Raw genomic sequence first — 22,255 nt, forward strand, 5'->3', positions numbered from 1 at the left:
TTCTATAAGTTCGAGGCCAGCCTGGTCTACAAAGTGAGTCCTGGATAGCCAGGACTACACAGAGAAACCCTGTCTTGAAAAACCAAACCAAACCAAACCAAAACCTATCATTTAAGTGTCAGCTACATGAGAGGCAGCCATGGAAAATTCCATTCTCTCCACCCTACAGACACATAAGCAAAGTCAGCACATCTTGCTGTAACTATCAACGTGTGAGGTGGTGAACAGGGACCCCCTACTCAACTTCCCAAGTACCGTCATGAGACATCAAGAGATGACCCCGACACACTTCAAACACGTAACAGTGACTTACCAGGATTCGTGGACACCTCAAATCCCATGTCTTCTACAGCCATTCGGAGTTCATCTGAGCTAACCATTGAGGGATCATAAAGAATTCTTCCGGTCCCTTCTGCCAAAGAGATGGATATTTGCTGCACACCTTTCCGCTGGGACAGGGTGTCTTTGATGGTCTGAACAGATGATGCGCTGGTGACGCCAGTGACGGTAAGGACGGCAGCGCTGCATGGGCCCTGCTCCTGGTGGCTCTGGGAGGGGCCAGGGGAGGGAACACTGGCAGATCCACTCTCGGACTCATTCTCCTCTACTCCATCAGGAAGAGCAACTTTAAAGCGCCCGGGGGGTAGCGCCTCAATGGCATTCTGCAGGATTGAGGGGGTGATACAAGAAGGGTCATACTGTATTTGGGCAATTTTGTTCTCTAAGGACACGTGAATATTTTGAACCCCTGGAAGTTGGCCTATATTTCCTTCAATATTCAAAACGCACGACTTGCAGCGCATCCCATCTATTCTCAAGTGGAGGGTGGCCATGTGGCTCCCTTGGTGCCCCAGGGTCTCAGAATTATTGGAATTCTGGTTAAGAGAAAATGTTGGTCTCTTCAGGTTAGTGTTTTCTAACTTGTTGATATCAATTGGTCCCAGCCTTAAGGGGGCTGTTCTGTTCTTGATGGCGGCTTCAAATCCCATGTCACAGATGTGGTCCCTGAGGTCTTCGGGTTGAATGAGGTAAGGCTGATATGTGATGACTGCCTCCTGGTTGCTGAGGGAGACTTTGACTCTCACAACTCCTTGTAGTTTTCGGATCTTGCCTTCAATGGAGCTAACACAGGACTGACAGGTCATGCCGTCCACCCGGAGCTTGACCACTGCCTCCTGGGCTGGGGAGGATCTGGAAGGCCAGGAGGCAGCCTTTCCTTCTGCGGCGCTGGCCTCAAAGCCCATATCCTCAATTTGCAGGCAAATCTGCTGCAGGTTCGTGACTGATGGCACGTATGTGACACTGGCTCTGGCTTGTTCCAGAGAAACCTTAATGCTCACAATGCCTTTCAGGGTGGAGAGCCTGTCCTCGATGGACTTGACACAAGAATGACAAGTCATGCCCAGGATGCTAACCACGCCGGTGATGGCAGAGGATGAGCTGTCCAGACCCCCTTCAAAGCCAACATTGTCAAAGGCGAAGCTCTGCTTCATTGCTTGTTCCCAGGGACGTGCAGGCAAACCAAGTTTAGATAAGACCTAAAAGAAAAGGAAATAACCATTTCATCCTAAAACTAAGTATTTTGGGTAGGGATTTTCTACTTGTATTGCCAATTCCATAAGCGCTCACTGCCTGAGGAAAAGTCACGCGCGCCTCCCAAAAGCACCTGAAGATTTTGAGACTCCCGTTAACTCCACAGAAGGTCTGCTCCTGGGCGTAGAAATCAAGTAACTTGAGTTGGGCTGGAACTACTCCTGAAAACGTCAACAGTAGACTGCCCAAAGACTGAGTCTTAAGCCCCCAAAAGATGATCAACCACCTGATAAGTTGTGGTAACAGGAAACAAAGCTTGAAACAGCCACTCAACAGGAGACACGAGGCTTTCATAGCATGCAGCCTGGGACTGCACATCTTGCACCAGGGGACAGCACGGTGAGCCCACCAGATCTTCCCCTATAGGCACCATCTCCAACCCCTAGATCTAGCCTGGGTCCCATGTCCAGTGTCCCAGCTAGTCTGGGCAGCACTGTTTGTGCTGTCACCATCTCCAGGCTTTGGTCAGGGCACACACCCTGTGCAGCAGCCTAGGCCCTTCTTCCTGTCACATGATTTCATCCCTCCTGAGCCATATCCAACTTCCAGGCCCAGTCTGGCCCCACCCATCTTGCACTGGAATCCACTGTGGCCAGTTAATGAGCTCCTCCCTTCCACATACCTTTCTCAATCCTCAAATCTAGCCCAGGCTCAAATCTAGTATTCTTTCCTACTCTGGTCAGACCAGCCCCCTCTGTTCCCAGACTAGAACATGCATCTTGTGTACCAGCCCAGATCCCTGTGTCTACCTGACTTCGTCTCACCCACACCATATGGAAACTCTAAGCTGAGCCCACCACAAACATCCTGTGCTCTGTCCCAGCATGCTATGTCCATATCAGACACAGAACTAACAAAAGAAGTCCACATGCCCAGGTCTCTGGACTAAAATACAAGTGTGAAAAATAATAGAGTATTCTAGCCACATCCAAATCCACCAGTCCTACAGAATGTTCTCCAATGAGAATTACCTAGATGAACTCCAAGACACAGAACTTAAAAGAATGATAACCTTCAAAGAATTCAAAGCCCACCCTCAATGACACACCTCTTCCAACAAGACCACACGTCCCTAATCCTTCCCAAACAATTCCACCAACTCCAGACCAAGCATTCAAATATATGAGCCTATGCGGGACATACTCATTCAAATCACCACAAAGACAGAATCAGAAAAACCCAATATCCCAACCAGAAAACTCAGGGGGAAGCCTTCCAAGTAGAATGGGTCTGGTAGAAGAAACAATATCAGGATTTGAAGCTAAAGTAGAGAATCCAGACCAACCACATAGGAATCTGGGGGGAATTAAAGCACGGGAAAGAACATGAAAGACTACAATGCGGGAGAAGAATCTCAGGTCAGTGGAATAGGCTAGATCTTCACAAAGATCATAGAAGAAAACTTCCTCAAAACACTCACATAGATACAAGAAGCACACAGAACACCAAACAGACAAGACCAGAACAGAAAATCACCACAGCAGCAGGGCGGTGATGGCACACACCCTTAATCCCAGCACTTGGGAGGCAGAGGCAGGTGATCCCAGGCTAGCCTGGTCTACAGAGTGAGTCCAGGACAACCAGGGACACACACAGAGAAACCATGTCTGGAAAAACCAAAAAAGAAAGACAGACAGACAGATCACCACAGCGTAACACTAAATATACAGAACAAAGAAAGTGCAAGAGAAATACACACACACAAGTCACATACAAAGGAAAACCCAGCAGAATAACAGCTGATTTCTCAATGGAAACTTTGAGAGCCAGGAGCTGCACAGAGCAACGCATTACAAGTTCAAAAGGCCCACAACTGCCAACCTAGACTACTGTACCCAGCAAAACTATCTGCTGTAATTGAAGGAAAAAGAAAAGTTCCTGGGAGGTATTACAGACCCTTTACCGGGCTTCTATTCTACCCTCTATCCCATTTTCCATCTTTCTTTGCCTTCCAAGAGCCACTCTGCCTTGGAGTTCACAACAGCTATGCCTACTTCACCTCATCTAAGGCCACATGAACAGAGCAATGGTTTTGTTTTTACTCTCTATTGGCAGGAGTCATAAACTCACTCTTTTTCTTATTCTCTAACCTGACCTCCAGGGCCCAAAGGGGCCATCTTTGCCCTTTCTAAAGCTACACTCAACACCATCCACTCTCCTGCTCAGCATAGAAGGGCCAGCATTTCACAGTGGTACCTGGGACTCAGACTCTGCTTCATGTCAGCACTGAGGGGCACGTCACCCTTCCCAACAGCTCCCTTGAGGATGTCTAAGGACTCTCAGGAACTTCATTCCAGTGTGAGGTCCAGTTCTAGAAACACTCCAGAGTAGGTCTGTCCTGTTTAGACCTACAACATAGGCAATAGCCCCTCTATGCCAAAGACAACCCTGTGGCTTGCCTTCTAAAAAGTTTCAAACAATTGGGGTTCAAGTGTGTTTTGTATTGTTTTGTTTTGTTTTTGAGACAGGGTTTCTCTGTGTAGCCCTGGCTGTCTTGGACCTCCCTAGACCAGGCTGGCCTTGAACTCATGGAGATCCGCTTGCCTCTGCCTCCTGGTGCTGGGATTAAAGGTGTGCACCACCATGCCCAGCTATTCAATTGTATCTTAATGCCCCCCACTTTGTTCAATTTTCCATTCAGATCTGGCATCAATATCTATTTGATAGCCAAAACCACTGGCCTGAAATTGATACATTTGACTCCTATTTTCTGCAGCCCTTCTACTTCTGACTGTCTGTTAGACCACCATATCCTTAACATCTCTCTGTTTGGGGACACCAAACCTCCGTTACCTATGTAGGAATCACCCTCACTCCACAACAAAGATGCATAGCTCCTAACCACACAACTTTAGTTCAGGATCTGTATCTTTTCTTTTCCATATTCACTTCTCATGACTATATTTATCTTCTCACCACACAGCCTTTCTCTCCTTCTCCTTCTTGTATTCACACACTATAGTCTCACCTCATAGACTCCGATAACTTCTTGCATTCATGTCCAACCCTTAACCTTACAACTTAACCCCTTGATGTCTCCTTATCTTCATTAACTTCCTGTTCACATACTTGAACTTCTAGTGGATCTCGTCCTATATTCCTTTCAGCATATATGTCCTAGTTTAAATAATAATAGCCCCTATAGGCTCATATGTTTGAATGCTTGGTTATCATGGAATGGTGCTGCTTCAGATGGATTAGGGAGGATGGCCTTTTTTGGAGTGGGTATAGCCTTGTTAGAGGAACTGTGTCACTGGGGGTAAACTGTGGTGTTTCAAATATGCAAGCTAGTCACGGTACCAGGAGTGGGGTATTGCTATGACAACTGACCAAGCTGTTTGCTGGGACTTTGGATTAGGAAAGAAATTTGAATGCTCTAAGAGGGGCTTACTGGACCATACTAGTAGGGCTGTGAAAGGCAGTGGTGCTGAGAGCAATGTAGATTATAATCACATAGCTCAGGAGACTTTAGAGAAAAAGAATATTAATGAATGGCCTAGAGACCATTCTTGTAATATTTGGCAAAGAATGTGGCTGCTTTTTGCCCTTGTAGTTTTGGATTGGTGGCTTTGGCGGAAGAGATTTCAAGACAGTCTAGTACTGACTGTCTTGGTTATTAGTGACTGCTCTTATGAGATCTATAATGAAATGGAGCAACCTGAGTAAGGAAAAATACAAAATGTATAGTTTGAGGATAAAAGAAGGACCAGGAAATGTAATGGAGTTAAGTTCAGTGCTCAAGGAGATAAAATCTTAAAGGAAAGCCTGATGATAAAGGAGTGGTGACCTCAGCGCAAGACTCCATCCAGCTAATCTTCCAACTTGTGAAAAGGAATTAAAGAAAAGCTTAGAAAGTGAAAGGAAAAAAACCATCAAAAACAGAAATCTGGTACAAATGTAACTGAACGAGGGGCTATGTTCCAGCAGAACTTGGCAGCTTTGGCCCCATGGTTCTGGTTTTAGGGCCAAGGATACATAAAAGTGGTTGTAGAGTCTTCCCTCACAGTTAAGGAAAGCTACTACGGCCAAGTGTGTGTCAGAGATATCCCTGCATGGAGGCCCAGAAAAGCCATTGCTTGAAGCTGTGAAGGACTGCCTTGGAACCACAAGCTGTTGGAGATGGCAGAGGTGTGGGATACCTGCCAAGGAAAGCTGCAGACTGGGTGTGGAACCAGCCCAAGAGAGAGGAGTATGTTGCAGTCAACAAACCTGAGTTGGAGATCGGAAGAGCTCTTTGACATCAGACATGGAGACGCAGAGTTTGCTCAACTTGTTTTCCAGCTGTTGGTACAGTATTTCCTCACTATGCTCCCTTTTCTGCCTTTGAGAATGGTAATGTACATTTGGTACAATGTTAGAAGTACATGTATGAAGTATACAATGTTAGAAGTATATTCTATATGTTATTAGTATGTGATCTAACTTTTTATTTTTATTTTACAGCGAATTACAGTTAAGAGATTGCCATGAGTCTTAGAAGAGACTTTGAACTTTTAAACAGGGTTGGGATTGTGATGGAGTATGGGGACTTTGTTTGTTTGTTTGTTTGTTTTTCATGACAGGGTTTCTCTGTGTAGCCTTGGCTGTCCTGGACTCACTTTGTAGACCAGGCTGGCCTTGAACTCACAGTGATCCACCTGCCTCTGCCTCCGAGTGCTGGGATTAAAGGTGTGTGCTACCACACCTGGCTTGTATAGGGACTTTCTAAGTTGGAGTGAATGTACTTTTATATAATAATATAAAAGCCTACAAGCCTACGGGAGCCAAGGAGTAAAATGTGGTGGTTTGACTAAGAATGGCCCCCATAGGCTCATATATTTGAATGCTTGGTCATTAGGGAGTGACACTACTTGAGAAGGCTTAGTAAGTATGGCCTTGTTGGAGGAACTGTGTCACTGAGGGTAGGCTTTGGGGTTTCAAAAGCCTCAGCCAATCCCAGTGTCTCTCTCTTCCTGCTGTCTGTGGATCCAAATGTAGAGCTACTTCTCCAGTACCATGTCTGCATCCATGCCTCTATTCTCCCTGCCATGATGATAATGGGTTAAACCTCTTAAACTGTAAGCCTCAAATAAGAGTTGGCCTGGTATCTCTTCACATCAAAGGAACACTGACTAACACTGATCAAACAATACCTAATACTCCCAACTGGTTCTTAGATGCATGCTCCTCTAAGGGGCACAAAAAGTCCTGTTATACTATTATACAAAACATGCCTGAAGCATGCAAAGCCATATATATATATATGCTAGAGCATATCGCTCATACCCCATGCACAGCCTCCTAACAGGCTAAAGATACCATAATTGACTGTACATGGACTCCAAATACACATGCCATATGATATACTCTGATGCAGTCATCTCGTGGGAATAAGGCTTCCTCATTCAACATGCCACTTCAACTCAAAATGGCACCTTTATACTCAAACTCTTACAACAGCCTGGAAGCCCAAACAGCCACTACCATTCACTGCAGGGGACTTCAGCCAAGCTCCTAATGTTTCTATCACTGATAGCTTGGCTGACAAGTATGCTAAATAAGACACACACACACACACACACACACACACACACACACACACACACACTCGTCCTTCTAAAAAGTAACATGGCTCCCCTGTTACTACAGCAGAGCAAAACAAAATTACTTCGCAGGATGGCTACTAAGATGGGTCATGGCAGTATCAAAATCCACTGTTGATCTTACGCAAGGCTCTCAAACAAAAAACCTTTTCAACTCTACATAATCTCTTCCACCCAGCTCCTCTAACCCTCACTCCGTTCCTATGAACACAGGATTACCTGTCCCCACAGGACAGACAACTGTTACAATAGGTCTCCTCTGTTTGCAGAGCCTGTCAAACCACTAACCCCAACCCTCTCCTTTCCCTGACCCGCCATGCAGGCTGGTCTCTCCCAGCTTCTGGCTGGCAGGTATATTTAACTCAAATGCAGGCAGGATGAGCTGAAGCTTCTCCCACCATCAGCAACAAGGCCACTACAGCTGTGAGAGCCACCACCACAGACATACTACTCCAATGTGGCTTCCCCTGTTCTCCACAGTACACGGTAGCCCTGAATTTAATATCCATATTCTTTAAGGACAATACATGCAGTAAACATCAAACCCCTACCCAGATCTAGCCAATGGACAGGACATTCTCCACAGTTGAGTGGAGAGTGGGGTCTGACTTTCATATGAACTCTGGTACCCCATATTTGACCACGTCCCCTGGATGGGGAGGCCTGGTGGCACTCAGAGGAAGGATAGCAGGCTACCAAGAAGAGACTTGATACCCTATGAGCATATACAGGGGGAAGAAGTCTCCCTCAGTCACAGTCACAGGGTAGGGGAGTAAGGGGGAAATGGGAGGGAGGAATAGGTTGGGAGTTACAGCAGTTTTCTGATGTGAGTCCTAGAAACTGAAGGTTTTCGCCTGAGAAGGGAGGAAGGCCCTGAGCAAATGTCAACAGTGCTGGAATCCTTGATTCTCAGCTGGCAGGTAAGACTTTCAACCAGACTGGCAGAGGGTTCCAATTCCTCCCAGGATTGCATTATCTTCCCTTTCTAGCCTGTCTCACAGCTTCCTGCTGCACAACTTACATCAGCCACTTTAAAGACACCCTACCACCACCACCACCACCACCACCACCACCACCACCACCACCACCACCACCTTAACTTACTCCTGCTGCTCAGTAACAGCTACTCCATCAGACACATCAGTCAAGAGCACTGTTCTGCTTTGGAATGTACATTTTTCTCCAGTGGACCTAACTACTCCCACTCCCCAGGTAAAGTAGACACTGAAGACAAAAGCAGTAAGGAGGGGCAAGACCACAGAGGTAGTCACCCTTCCATCCCTCTCCTGCATTTAGAATCCATGCCCACAGAAGCGGAAGCACGCACATTGTTGGTGCAATTTGTGGCAGCAGGTGCCTTTACCTGCTGAGCCATTTCACTGGCCCAAAGCATATTTTAAATGCTTTCCTCAAAGCAGCGTCTGTTGTCTATTGACACAAGTGGCACCTGCGACTTATCTTTCCATTCACCAGAATCCAGAAGCTCTCCAATACTTCATACTGTGAAAAATTCTGTCTCACTGATGATGTTAAATAGGATTTCAGTGTGGATCAAAGAGCAAGGGCTTGTCAACAGAACTGGGACTAATCCTTCAGTGGTTTGTCACCTAGCCAGTCTGAGCTTTCTTAGCTGTTACAGATGAAGACACCTCTTCAAGTTATGATTGAAGTAAGTGGCAACTGACACATATAAGGTGTGCACCACATACAACTGCTAAATGAACAAGCAAACTCCCATAGGCTTGGATGCAATACACTCTTGCTTGTAGTTTGGTTCTTATGATCATCAACCAATTGCTACAAACTCCTCCTGTTTGAAGATTATTTAAATGCTTTCTAAAGGCAATCCCAAGTTTTAAAAATGGTACTTGAATAGAAAATTATTATGTAGATGTACCTACTACATTCAAACATAAAATGTTCCACTAACTATTAAGTTAAAAATGTGAGGCATGTAACTGGGCTCACACATATAACCCCAGCACTTGAGAGGCTGAGGCAGAAAGATTTGGTTCCATATTTGAGAATATGCACTAAGTACATACAAACACATTCCTATACATACACTTATGATGCACGTAGAGAAAAGATGATTGCTTTCACTTCTTTCTATCTGTCCATATTTCTCTCATTCCATCATAAATCTGTCTCTTCTAATGAGCTAGTACAGTGTCACAGCCAATGCTGTGCCTCAGAGGGTAAACTGCGTGCCACGGAAGTCTGAGGTCTGAATTTGGCCAGAACACATGTCTTGTTTTGTGGGACAGGATTCCCCTGTGTAGCTTTGGCGATCTTGAACTCACTCTGTAGACCAGGCTGGCCTTGAACTCACAGAGATCCGCCTGCCTTTGCTGAGATTTATGGTGTGCACCGGTGCCACCACCACACTGATTTCTCAGCACACACATTTTAAAAAGCATGGCACCACACACCACTGTAATCCTAACACCAGTGAGGTGGGGAAGGAAGAGATCCCTGTGGGAGGCAGCCAGCTGGTCTAGCCCAATTGGTGAGCCCTGGGTTCAATGAGACCTTGTCTTAAAAAAACAAGGTGGAGAATGAGAGGAGGACACCCAACACTGACTTCTACCCTCTAGACACACGCACACACACCACACACACATACACACACACACACACACACACATACACACACACACACAATGGAGTTGTAACTGTGCTCAGACAACTATGTCAGTAACTTAGACTTAGTCAGACAGCACAAAAACACAGCTCATGAATTGCAAATTCTATATTAAAAACCTATTTTTCCATTTTCAATGCTTCACAGTGCTTTCACAGTCCTCTGAAGAGAGATCCCTCTCCCGAGCTTTGAAGTGAAAAATCTGATGCTGAGGGTCCAAGACTCATCTGTCCAGGTCCCACAGCCTATAATGCAATGAAGAATGCATACTAAGGTTTCCTCATCATCTTCTCTTCAGAGAGGGCTGCTACCCTAGCCAGATGCACAGGAACCCCTAGGCCAAGAGATGAGCACTGGCCTTTAAGATGCATCACAGCCCAAACCTCAGAGAAACTGAGTTTACAAAGTCTGGGCATTCTGAAGAAGTGCTAGAGCATTTTCCCCAAAAAACCATTTACTGCTCTTCTAACGTAAGTACTTGATAAAGCTATACATGTCAGCTAGGAGTCAAGGGCACCCAAGACACAAGACCTAGCAAATAAAAGCTCTGTTACTCTTGAAAATTCTCAAAGATTGAACGGTATGCCTGTCTGATCAACATAGTTTAAAGAGCTACAAAGAGAAAACTGGATGGTGACTCTGGACAGCAAAGTGACTGAAATGCAGTGAACATGGAGTTCGCACATGGCCTGCCTGAGAGCGAAACCAACCTAGCCGATTTCACACATCCCAGCCCAGGAAGAAACCTGGAAAGAACCTCTTGGAATTGCCTATAAATTCATCAAAAATAAAAAGCAACTAAAAATTGAGGCACAGGGGTGGTGTGTGTGTGTGTGTGTGTGTGTGTGTGTGTGTATTCTGGGGATTCAGCCTAGCTCCCCATGATCTACACCTACTGCTAAAGCCTCATCCCTGGTCAGTAAGTATGTAAGTATGTCCGAGCATTCTGGTTAAAGAGAGGAGAGCAAAATAGAGAATGTTTAAATACAACTGTTTCTGTATTCAATGCCAAAGTATGATGGGTCTTCAGCATTCGCCAATCTTTCTCACACACACAAAATACAAAACAAAAACCCACAAAATTTGGTTTGGGGATTTTCAGTGAGTGACCACAAGGACAGGCATGGGGGTAGCTGTAATCCTAGCACTTGGGACACTCAAGCAGGAGGATGTCTATAAGTTGAGGGATTGATAGCAGGTTTTTGGCCAGTCTGGGCTACAGAGAAAATCCTGTGTAAAAGCAAAACAAACAACAATACACCAACAAAAATGAAAGCAGAAAAACTCTTAAAAGAGGAAAAGTGTTTAATGAAAACTTCCGACTCTAATTAGGAGAATGCCTTCGAAATTATTTTCCCCACACTGGAAGAAGAAATCCCATATCAACCATCAACCAGTCGCACTAGGAAAAAAAGGCCATTAAAAACACCAGGGAGCTTCCAAAGTCCTGTACTGCCCCCTCCCCACAAGTACAAGTGACCTTTGGCCTAACAAAAGTTACATCTATTTGCTCTGAAGCCACATTTTTAAAGTATTCTATTTGAGAAGTTGAGATCAGCAAAATAAGAAACATACTTTATAAAAAAGAAAAAAAGGAAGAGCATTTGTGTAGCACGCGCATCACAAGCAAACAGATGGAAGACCCGTTCGCCTATTGGAAAGATTATGCTAAACAAAATGTCCTGAAAATATAAAGCAACAAGATCCAAATTACTTCATTCCCACTTTCACCCAACCCCAGACCTGACTCCTGTCAATATGACCCTTGTGTACACACACACACACACACACACACACACACACACACACACACACACGAGATCTGGAGCCACCTCCACGTGTAAACTGAGTCCCAGCCTCTCTCTCAGCCTGTCTTCTAAGGCACTGACCTGGGAACTCTTTTCCATGGTTCTAGTTAAGACACCTGGTGACAATTCTTCCTGGGGCTGGGCAGAGTCTTTGTCTTCTGAAGACTCTGGTCTGGCGGCGCTCCTGGGCCCCGAGCCCCTCCTGAAGGAGCTTCTCCTCTGCACAGACAGCAGTGTCACCCATGGGTTACTCAGAGTTGCCAGGAAAGATTGCTCCGGATTCTGGTGTTCCTTGCCCCGAGCCTTCTCCATAGCCAGGTCCATGGTCACTCCTTGCCTTCCCACTAACGCACTTCGGCTTTGTCACACTTCTGGTGGTGTGAGGGAAATGCTTTCAAAGGGTCTTGCTCATTAGCAGGGACAGGCACCCTTCCCAGCTCGGCAAACTGCAGGCAGGGAGAGGCAGTCTTCAGCCTGCAGCCAGCTCAGGGACTTGCACACACTGCATACCGCCCCGCTGCTGTGGGCCTATTTGCTTTGTTTATCTCCACCCAGCCCAACCGGCAGCCTCTCAGTCAGCACAGGTACAGCAGTGGGGTACTTCACACCCCAGCACAAGATCCACACACACAGTCCTGAACAGCAAGCAGTGCATCTAGGCACAGCTTCCTTTTGGCCACCTGTCCTTCTAGCAACCTGGCTAGAGACAAAAGTGATGGGCCAGCCACTTTTTTGTAGGGCCAAGTGGTTTCCTGGAATAATTTCAGTGGCCTCTCCCAGAGCTCCAGCACTGGCAGAGGGCAGCCCACTGGGTAAGAGAAATACTTCCCAGACAACATGATTTGCATTCCCAAACAAGTGTCAGAAAGCTCCGTGTTTCCCCGGCAGCTTTGTTTTCCCTTGACTTCAGTAAGAACTGACTGCAAAAACTCATGGCTGACAAGCCTCATCCGTCCTTTATATTGGCACAATTGGCAGGGACTAATCCATAATTCAGGCTTCTCAGGCTACCTGCTTTTCCACCTGAGGATTAACAGGCAGAGAGAGGCACATAACAGTGTGGAAATCCAGGCATTTGCCCTCTGTAAGGCAAGGACGTCTCCATTCCCGTCCCCCACCTGACCCATTCAGAGTCTGAAAAGAAGGTGACTTCAGGCCCCATGGGAGGAACAGCTCAAACAGATACTAATCCTGGCAGCACCTATTGTTGGTGTGTGGAAGACACAGTGTAGAGAGAACTGAGCCAGCAAGTAAAGCAGCTACTCTGCTCATGTCTGCACTACTCCTCAAAGCTGAATATGTCACTTTCAGGTCACTAGAACATGTATTTAGAACCCATGCCCTTCAGGATCCACACAATGACACCCTCTCTCTACCTGAAAATGACCTTAAGAATTCTGGACCAAGAGATTGCTTCTTGGCTAGTGGACGCTCAGGGATACAACTCAGCTAGAGCAGCTTAGCATACTCGACCTGGGGTTCCAACTCCAATATTGCAACCCACCCACCATCCAGCCCCACCCAACAATCAACTCATCCACCAACCCACCTACCAGCCCACCCAACAAGCTCACCAACCAACTCACCCACCCAACAACCAGCCTACCAAATAACAGGAAGCCTGCTTTCTTTGAAGGAAAGCAAGCCCACCAGTGGCCCACTTGCCAACGACATTCACTGTTTTTTCCCTCCCATAAGGATCTGGCATTGCTACAACTTGTGAAGCATGCTCGGTCAGTTAACTCCTCCAAAATGTGTATGCATTTTGCTTCTATCCCCCAAGTACATTGGACCTGCCTAAATTTCCAAGAAATGTTGACCAACCTAGGGCCGACAATGGAAAGACAACTAGGACATTAAGGGCGGGAGCTCCCAGCTTTCCAGCCAGAGCCCAGCACTGCAGCAGCTGAGACCACGCAGAGCCTGCTTGGCTAGTGGCCTATTTCCTGGTGGAATGTCAGGCTCCTGAAAGCTTGCTGAACCTTGCACTTGGGGAAACACAGGTGGAAACTGAGGTTTATCTCTTTTCTCCGTTAGACTGTTGTTATAAATTTCTAAACATTTTGGAAGAAATCCTCCCCAGGGGCATAATATCTTTTAAAATATGAATGATTAACCTTTTAACTTTTCCTTGATGATGTAAGATCATTACAAATACAAATGCTTCCGCATTGTGACTGGGAATGTATACTTGGATTCAACCTGACTTGACTGCTGCCATCTTAAGTCATAACATCGTGATTCTACCCTGGTTGGTTTCCTCCAAAATAGTTCCCTTTATGTCACAAACAGTAAAGACCATGATAATGGTATGGAACTCTATGATCAGATCCCGGCCTGGGAATGTGCCTGGCGCCCTTGACACTAGCTTGAGATCAATCATATGAATGGATGAAGTCACTTTGGAGTTGACTGTGCCGTGTATTTGCCAGGAGGCAGGAGTAAGGACCAAATGGAGACTGAAGCATGCTAATAGGATGCCGTACACTGAGCTATGAGCCTTCTGGCCCAGGCTGCTGCCATCCACTGGTTTTGCTGCCACTCTCCAGCTTCCTTTTGCAAAAGCTGATTCGCTGCGCTCTGTGCCAACCCATCTGCTCGCCCTTCGGTCTCACTATATCGCCTACATTCCTTTAGATAGTGCATTCTGTTAAATCATCAACCATGGACAATGTAAATGCTTTCTTGTCCAAAGTGTCTCCTAGATAATCCCCCAGATCCAGAACACAACCAGAAAAGAGAACTAGGGTCAGCTTGGGAAGGACAGAAAGGCTGGACTTTGTCCTGGAGATAAGGGTGAATCACCTGGAGGCTTCTGTGCGGCCGCTGTGGCACGCATTCGCACCTGTGTGTTTGGGCTTTTGGTTTTGTTTTTTGTTTCAGTGTATACTGAGGTAGATCCCAGGGCCTCCTGCATGATGGGCAAGCACACCTGGAAACATTCTTAAGCAGAAGATTTATAAAATTGTGGTGCATTTGTGATATGGAAATATAGTACTGTTGGAAGGGGAGTGAAGACACAGGATGCCTACAGGCACAAGTCACTAGTCCAAACCGCTTTCATCTTCCCCTTACATCTGACCCCAGTCCTCTCTCGCAATCTTAATCCCCCAGACTACCCTGACTTACCCTGCCTCTCTTCCGAGCTGCCTCAGTCCCCTGTGGGAATTCCAACAGCACTACAGTCACCACTAACTGCACAGGTATTCAGTCCTTATGGTTAGGGAAATTCCAACCAGCAAGAACAGAGCATGCGCTTGAAGAGACAGAAGAAACTAATTATGAGAGGCTGAGATCCAAGCGCACACTTTGTAAAGGTTAGCACAATTTCTTGCAGTTTTTATAGGTCTGATAACAGGGGTAAGTCTTCGAATCCCATGTCCACCATAAGGAATTCCTGTCAGCCATGTTTCCTGGAACAGACATTTTTGTACGTAGATGTTTTGAGGCAGCAATCAACGTACATAAGCATTTACTTCAATGTGGTCAAATTGGGAAGAAGGACAAGGTAGCCCCATGTATCTTCCCAACACAGCCATGGTAAGTAAATCGACTTCTGATTTCCACTTTTAATTTGAGAGCAGGAGGGCAGATCTGCCTTGGGGCATAGGCTGTGACCCCCTAGGTTTGACAGCATTAACAGCAATTCAGGCATACAGACTTCGGCAGGTAAAAGGATATCCTTCTTGGCAAACAGGATCTGCAGTGTGACCTTTGCCAAGATAGCTGTGGTAATTACTCCTCTAGACAGTGTTTATTTTTCCCAGCCAAAGGGGTCGGGGCTTTAACAAGCACACAGAAATAAGCACACTTCAATAGAACTTTAACTCCTTTACTTCTGCATAGCCCTCTGGGTACAAGGCAAAGAGTCCTACTAAGCTATCATAACAAAGTGTGATCATTTGGTTTCCTTAGGTGTGCCTACATGTATGCATATGTGTATGTATAGGGGTTTTTTCCTCTCTCATCATCTGCTGCCATCATTCTCAGAGCCCAGTGCCCTTTGTCCACCAACCCCGATCGTCCTCTCTTGCTGCCACTGTCTAGTCAGTCCTCCGCTCAGAACAATGGCGAAGCTCTGGAACGCAAGGATTTTCCACCTATACTAATGAGCAGCGTCAGATGTTACATAAGCCTTTTTTGTTTGTTTGTTTTTCAAGACAGGGTTTCACTGTGTAGCCTTGGCTGCCCTGGACTCACTTTGTAGACCAGGCTGGCCTTGAACTGACAGAGACTCGCCTGCCTCTGCCTCCCCAAGTTTAAATATATTTAAATAAGTGAGTTGAGCTGCATTTATAAAGCTGTATGCCTTCTTACCTGGAATTCCTTAGGGTTTTTGATTCCGTTTTTTCTTTTTGACAAGGTCTTATTATAGGCCCAGCTGGCCTTAAACTTAGCATATAGACTAGCCTGGCCTCAAACTTGTGGCAATCCTCCTGCCTCTGCTTTTTGAATGTCGGGATTATATACCATGCCTAGAAATTTTACCTAGAATTTCATGGTGCTTTTCTGTCCTCTTTATACAAACCCAAGGGCAAATGCCATTCTCCTCTTATTCATTCCTTCTAGAACAGCAGGGTCTTCTTGCACCCATGTATTTTGACTCCCATATGTGTAAACCTGCCTAAAACAAAATTCTCACACACACACACACACACACACACACACACACAGGCCACCACCCCCACTCACTGTCCCAAACAACTGTTTTGCAAGCTGAGAAGCCTGGGCCCCAAAGGCAGATGGGCAGCTCATGTTTCCGTGAGCCCCTAGGACAAAAGGGCCCTGTTTGGGGGAGGGACATCTGGCGAAGAAAGCATTTCAGCACTCAAAAAGATTACTAGCTCAACCCAGTGAAGCTTTGACTAGGAAGGGCCTTCAAGAAAGATCTTGGGGCGGGGCGGGTCAGCCCTCTAAGGCACAAGAAGAGTCTCCGATTCTGCGACAGGACAGGATGGCAGAATCTGACACTAAGCTGCATGCTGGACACAGCGGCCTAGAAGTTTCCCACACCAGGAGTATAGTTAGCACAAACAGCACATTCACCTGCTAGGGGCCCACTGCTCATCCGTCCTTCATGACAGACCACAGGTCAGTGAGACTGAGTGCCAAACGTTAAAGTGTACACAAGATCCCAAAACTCTGTTGGATGGTCTCCTCCATGCACCCTCCAAAACTTACCAGGTCCCTCGTCCAGTGTCCCGGCCTAGTCTGGCCATCTCTGCCTGCACCACAACCAACTGCTAGCTTTCTGTCATGACCAGCCTTGCCTACCACCCAACTCACGAGTTCACCCCATATCACACAAAACCCCTGCACCCAGCAGTATGTAACCCCACACTCCAGGCTGGAACTGGAGCACACATCCTATCCGACCACCTGATTTCATTCCACCTAAGCCAATTCCAACCTCGAGGCCCAACCCAGCTCCCACATGCTCTCTTCTGCCCCAGGCTGTTCTATCCATAGCAGACACAGAACAAAAGAAGTCCACACGGCCCGGATATCACAGCAAAAATGCAAACAATATGAAAGATCAAGCCAGTATCTCCCACCAAAATCCACCAGTCCTGTAGAACTGCCCATGAGAATTAACTTTATAGCCCAAGGCACAGAATGTAAAAGAACAATGAGAAACTTCAAATAATTCAAGGAGTTTAAATCAGACACACGGGAACAACTCACTGAAGTTAAGAAGAAACACCTGTAAGCGTTTGCAAACTGAAAACGGCCAGGGTGGTGGCACACCTCCCAACGCTCAGCGGCGGGGCCCGGCCTGGTCTGTGAGTTCAAGGCCAGCCTGGTCTACGTAGTAGTGAGTTCCAGGGCATCCAGAGCTGCACAATACTGAGATCTTGTCTCAAAACACCAAACAACCAAGCAACAAATGAACCAAGGCGCAGGGGAGCACAAACAAACATCAGGCTGATGGAAATGATGAAGACAATATAGGGCTTAAGAACCAAATTCAACAATGACATAGAAACACTGAAGAAGATGGAGCTGAGTAGCCCAGCTAGGAAATTCAACACAAAGCCTTACAAGTAGAATGGATCAAGCAGAAGGCAGAGCATCAGGAGTTAAAGATAAAGTAGAGGATCTAGACCAAGTAAACTAGGAATACAAAATTATTCAAAAAAAAAAAAAAAACAAAGGAAGAAAACATACATTTAGTGTGGAACACCATAAAAAAAAAGAAAAAAAGAAAACCAACAAACCTTGGAATACAGGCATAGATGAGGGGAAAGAACCCCAAGCCAGTGGCATCATCACAATCATCAACAAGATCATAGAAGAAAACTTCCCTAAACTAAGGACAAATACACTCATACAGATACCAGAAGCACAAAGAAGCCCAAACACACAAGACTGGTAAAGGAAATCATCATGACACATCATAGATGAACAGTAAATATAAATAACAATATTGAAAACTGCAAGAGGAAAAACACAAGTAACACATAAAGGAAAATCCAACAGAGTAACAGCTGACTTCGCAATGGAAACTTTGAGAGCCAGGAGTTTGGAGCAATACAGTCCAAATTCTGAAAGATCACGAAGGCCAGCCCAGACTAACAAACCCAGCAAAACCATCTGCCATAGTTGAAGGAGAAAGAAAACTTTCTGTGATATAAGTGGTCTTAAAAATAATATCCAACAGGGCTAGAGAGATGGCTCAGAGGTTAAGAGCATTGGCTGCTCTTCCAAAGGTCCTGAGTTCAATTCCCAGCAACCACATGGTGGTTTGCAACCATCTAAAAAGATATCTGGTGCCCTCTTCTGGCATGCAAGTGTACATGTAATGTAGGCAAAACACTGTATACCTAAATAAATATAGCTAAAAGAAAAAAAAAAGACTGACAGGATTTTTAAAAATATATTATTATTATTATTACTACTACTACTACTATATCCAGCAAACCAAACCTAAAGAAAATATAGAATGTAATATTTTAGGCTGAAGAGAGACATGAGCATAGCAGAGAGACTATGGAAAGAAATATAAAGTCAAAATTATTGAAATACAAAGTACCACTGAGAACACAAGCAACAAGTCAACAAGACGTACAAACACAGGCTGACTAAAGGAATCAAGAAACAAAATCCGTCTTTCTTTTGCCTACAAGAAACACATCTTAGCTTTTAAAAATAGGTATCACCATAATGTGGACAAAAAGGACACTAAAGTAATACAGAATATTATAAAGGAACGCTTTAAAACATTGAGTTGGAAAACCTACAAGAAATGTGTGAGTTTCTAGATTCAGTCAAAATTAAGCCAAGAAGTCAACAACCTAAAGAGAAAATTTGAAGTAATAATAAAAGCCTTCTAGGGGGAAAGAGTCCAGATGGAGTAACAACAGAACTCTACTAGACGTTCAAAGATTTACAGCCAACCCTTCTTTTTATTTTTTAATTAATTTATTTTTAGTGTATTTATTATGTATAGTGTTCTGCCTGCATATACATCTGCAGGCCAGAAGAGGGCACCAAATCACACTACAGATGATTATGATCCACCATGTGGTTGCTGGGAATTGAACTCAGCACCTTTGGAAGAGCAGGCAGTGCTTTTTTTTTTTTTTTAATTTATTCAGATTACAACTCAATTGTTATCCCATCACTTGTATCCTCCCATTCCGCCCACCCTCCCGCTTTCACCCTATTTCCCTCCCCTAGATCTAAAACCAAGGGGGACCTCCTCCCCCACTATATGGTCATAGGCTATCAAGTCTCATCTTGGTAGCAGAGCAGACAGCACTCTTAACCACTGAACCATCCCTCTAGCCCCGGGCCAAGCATTCTTAAAACACACACACACACACACACACACACACACACACACACACACACACACACACAACCAGAAACAGAAAGAGCATTCCCAAACCCTTCTGTGAACCTGGTATCACTCTAATAGCGAAACCTGGTAATGACATACACAAAAAGAAACAACCCTGGTGAAGAACCCTGATGGATTCAGTTAAATACTTGCAAACAAAAATAGATATGCATCAAAAAGACTATACATATACCATGACCAAGTTATATTTATTCCTGAAGTGCAGGGATGGCTCAATAACTAGACACAAGGCAATAAACATAATAAACCACATAAATGGACTTGAATACAAAAATCACATAATCATCTCATCAGATGCAGAAAGTCTTTGGCCAAATCCAACATGCCTTCATGATAAAAGTCCAAGAGAATGTAGGGCTAATGAGAACATACCTTGGTGTAATAAAAGCCATAAAAAATAAAAATAAAAAGCAGCCAATGTCATCCTAAACAGAGGAAAGCTTGGATCAGGAATGAGACAGGAATGGCCACTCTCCCCACTCCTTATCAATATTTGGACCCAAGCCCTGGCTGGAACAATAAGGCAACAGAAAAAAATTAAAGGGACATAAAAGAAAATAAATCAAACTATCCCTAATAGCAGATGGTGACAGACTACATTAGAGATCCCAAAATGTCTACCAGAAAACTCCTAGAAATGATAAACGAATTCAGCAATATGGCAGGACACAGAATCAACCCGCACAAATCAAAAGCTTTTCTATTCACCAACAACAAACAAATGGAGAAAGAGATCGTGGGCTTGGTCTCATTCACAACAGCCTCAACAGTAAAATAAGATAAAATAACTAGAGATAAGTCTAAGCAAAGAAGTAGAGGACCTCTACAATGAAAACTTTAAACTGCTGAAGAAAGAGAGAGACACCAGAAAATGGTAAGACATCTCATGTTCATGGATTGATAGAATTAATATTGTAAAAAAAAAAAATGGTCATTTCCATTCTCCACAGTTGAGTGGAGAGTGGGGTATGACTTTCCCACGTACTCTGGTGCCTCATATTTGACCACGTTCCCTGGATGGGGAGACCTTGTGGCACTCAGAGGAAGGATAGCAGGCTACCAAGAAGAGACTTGATACCCTATGAGCATATACAGGGGGAGGAGGTCCCCTCAGTCACAGTCGTAGGGGAGGGGAGTAAGGGGAAAATGGGAGGGAGGGAGGAATGGGAGGATACAAGGGATGGGATAACCATTGAGATGTAACAAGAATAAATTAATAAAAAAAAAAAAAGAAAAAGAAAAAAGACACATTAATTAAAAATGCAAATAACTTAGAAAAAAACGGTCATTTTACCAAAAGCTATTTACAGATTCGGTAAAATTCCAATCAAAATCCCCATTTCATTCTTCACAAAAATACGAAGTCTTTTCTAAAATTCACATCAAATCAAAAAGGATCCCACAGAGTCAAAACAATCCTGAGCAAAAAGTGCAGTGCTGGAGGGATTACCATTCCAGAACTCAAGATTTATTACAGAGCCATGGTAATAAAAACTAAATGATTGCAGCACAAAAACAGACATGTAGGACAATGGAACAAAACTGAACACACAAACATAAGTACCCAGAACATCAGCCACTTAATATTTGACAAAGATGCCTAAAGCATAAGCTGGAGAAAAGGAAGCATCTGCAGAAAATGATGCTTGGAAATCTGTATGTCCACATGCAGAAGAATGAAATAAACCCAAATCTATAACCTTGCACAAAAACTAACTCCAAATGGACCAAAGACCTCAATGTGAAACCTGCAACACTGAAAGTGCTCAAAGAAGACACAGGCAGTCCCCTCTGTGATACAACTGCAGGAAAGGAGTTTCCAGTAGGACTCCATTTGCCTAAGAATCAAGGCCAACAGCTGACAAGTGGGACTTCATAAAATTAAAAGCTTCTGCACAGCTCAAGAAACAACCAGCCCACAGAAGAAGCCCACAGAATGGGAGAGACTCTTTGACAGCTACACAGGATTAATATCCAGAATATTTTAAAAAAAGAAAAAAAAAGAAAGAATCAAAAACAAAACTAAGATGGTCCATTAAAAACATAGCTAAAAATATCTCCAAAAATGTTCATCATTGTTCCTAGCACTTTGGGAAATAAAAACCAAAACAACTTGGATATTTCATCTTACCCAATTAGAATAATAAAGATAAAAAATAAAATAACAGATAATAAATGCTGCAAGGAGTGTGAGGAAAGGGGAACCTTCAGTCTCTGTTGGTGAGACTGCAAACTGGTGCACCCCCTCGGAAAATCAGCGTGGACAACTCTCAAAACACCAAAAGTAAACCTAGCATATGAGGCAGCTATCACACTCCTTAGCATGTGCCCAAAGGACTCACCATCCTACTCCACACACACTCAGCCGTGCTCATGGCTGCTCTAGTGACAATAGCTGGGAAATGGAAACAACCTAAACGTCCTTCAACAGATGAAGATGAAGGTATAATGAAAATGTGGTACATATCACTGTGAAATACTATTCGGCTGTAAAGAAAAATGAAATCATGAACTTTGCAGGGATACGGGGTGTAATGAGAAAAGACCCCACTGGGTGAGGAAACTCAGACCCAGAAGGACACATTCTCTCATCACACATTGCTAATTCCCAGATCTTCATATTGAGTTCATATCCCGCAGTAACTACAGAGACCAGGAAAAGCAGATCCTTGCTAGAATAGGAGTGTTGGGGGGCAATAGGGAAGGAAAATAGGGTACAAGTGACCTGATTGGAGAAATGGAAAACATGGGGGTGTCTTTAATT

General features: G+C 44.6%; 1 protein-coding gene across 5 annotated transcripts in view; it reads right to left on the minus strand.

Annotated features, from left to right (window-relative positions):
- Nucleotides 1–22,255, minus strand: part of ATP7B (ATPase copper transporting beta) — a 68,105-nt gene that overhangs the window by 32,618 nt on the left and 13,232 nt on the right. For 3 of the 5 annotated variants that reach the window (XM_084759281.1, XM_084759279.1, XM_084759280.1), the window contains exon 2: nucleotides 314–1,538. In XM_084759281.1, the coding sequence (XP_084615407.1) occupies nucleotides 314–1,538 (1,225 nt within the window). Of the gene's footprint in view, nucleotides 1–313; nucleotides 1,539–11,708; nucleotides 12,192–22,255 lie in introns of those variants that run through there. The other 2 variants (XM_084759278.1, XM_084759277.1) reach the window with 2 other exon arrangements.

The sequence above is a fragment of the Acomys minous genome, assembly GCF_964271855.1.
Source record: "Acomys minous genome assembly, chromosome: 15".
Taxonomy (NCBI): domain Eukaryota; kingdom Metazoa; phylum Chordata; class Mammalia; order Rodentia; family Muridae; genus Acomys; species Acomys minous.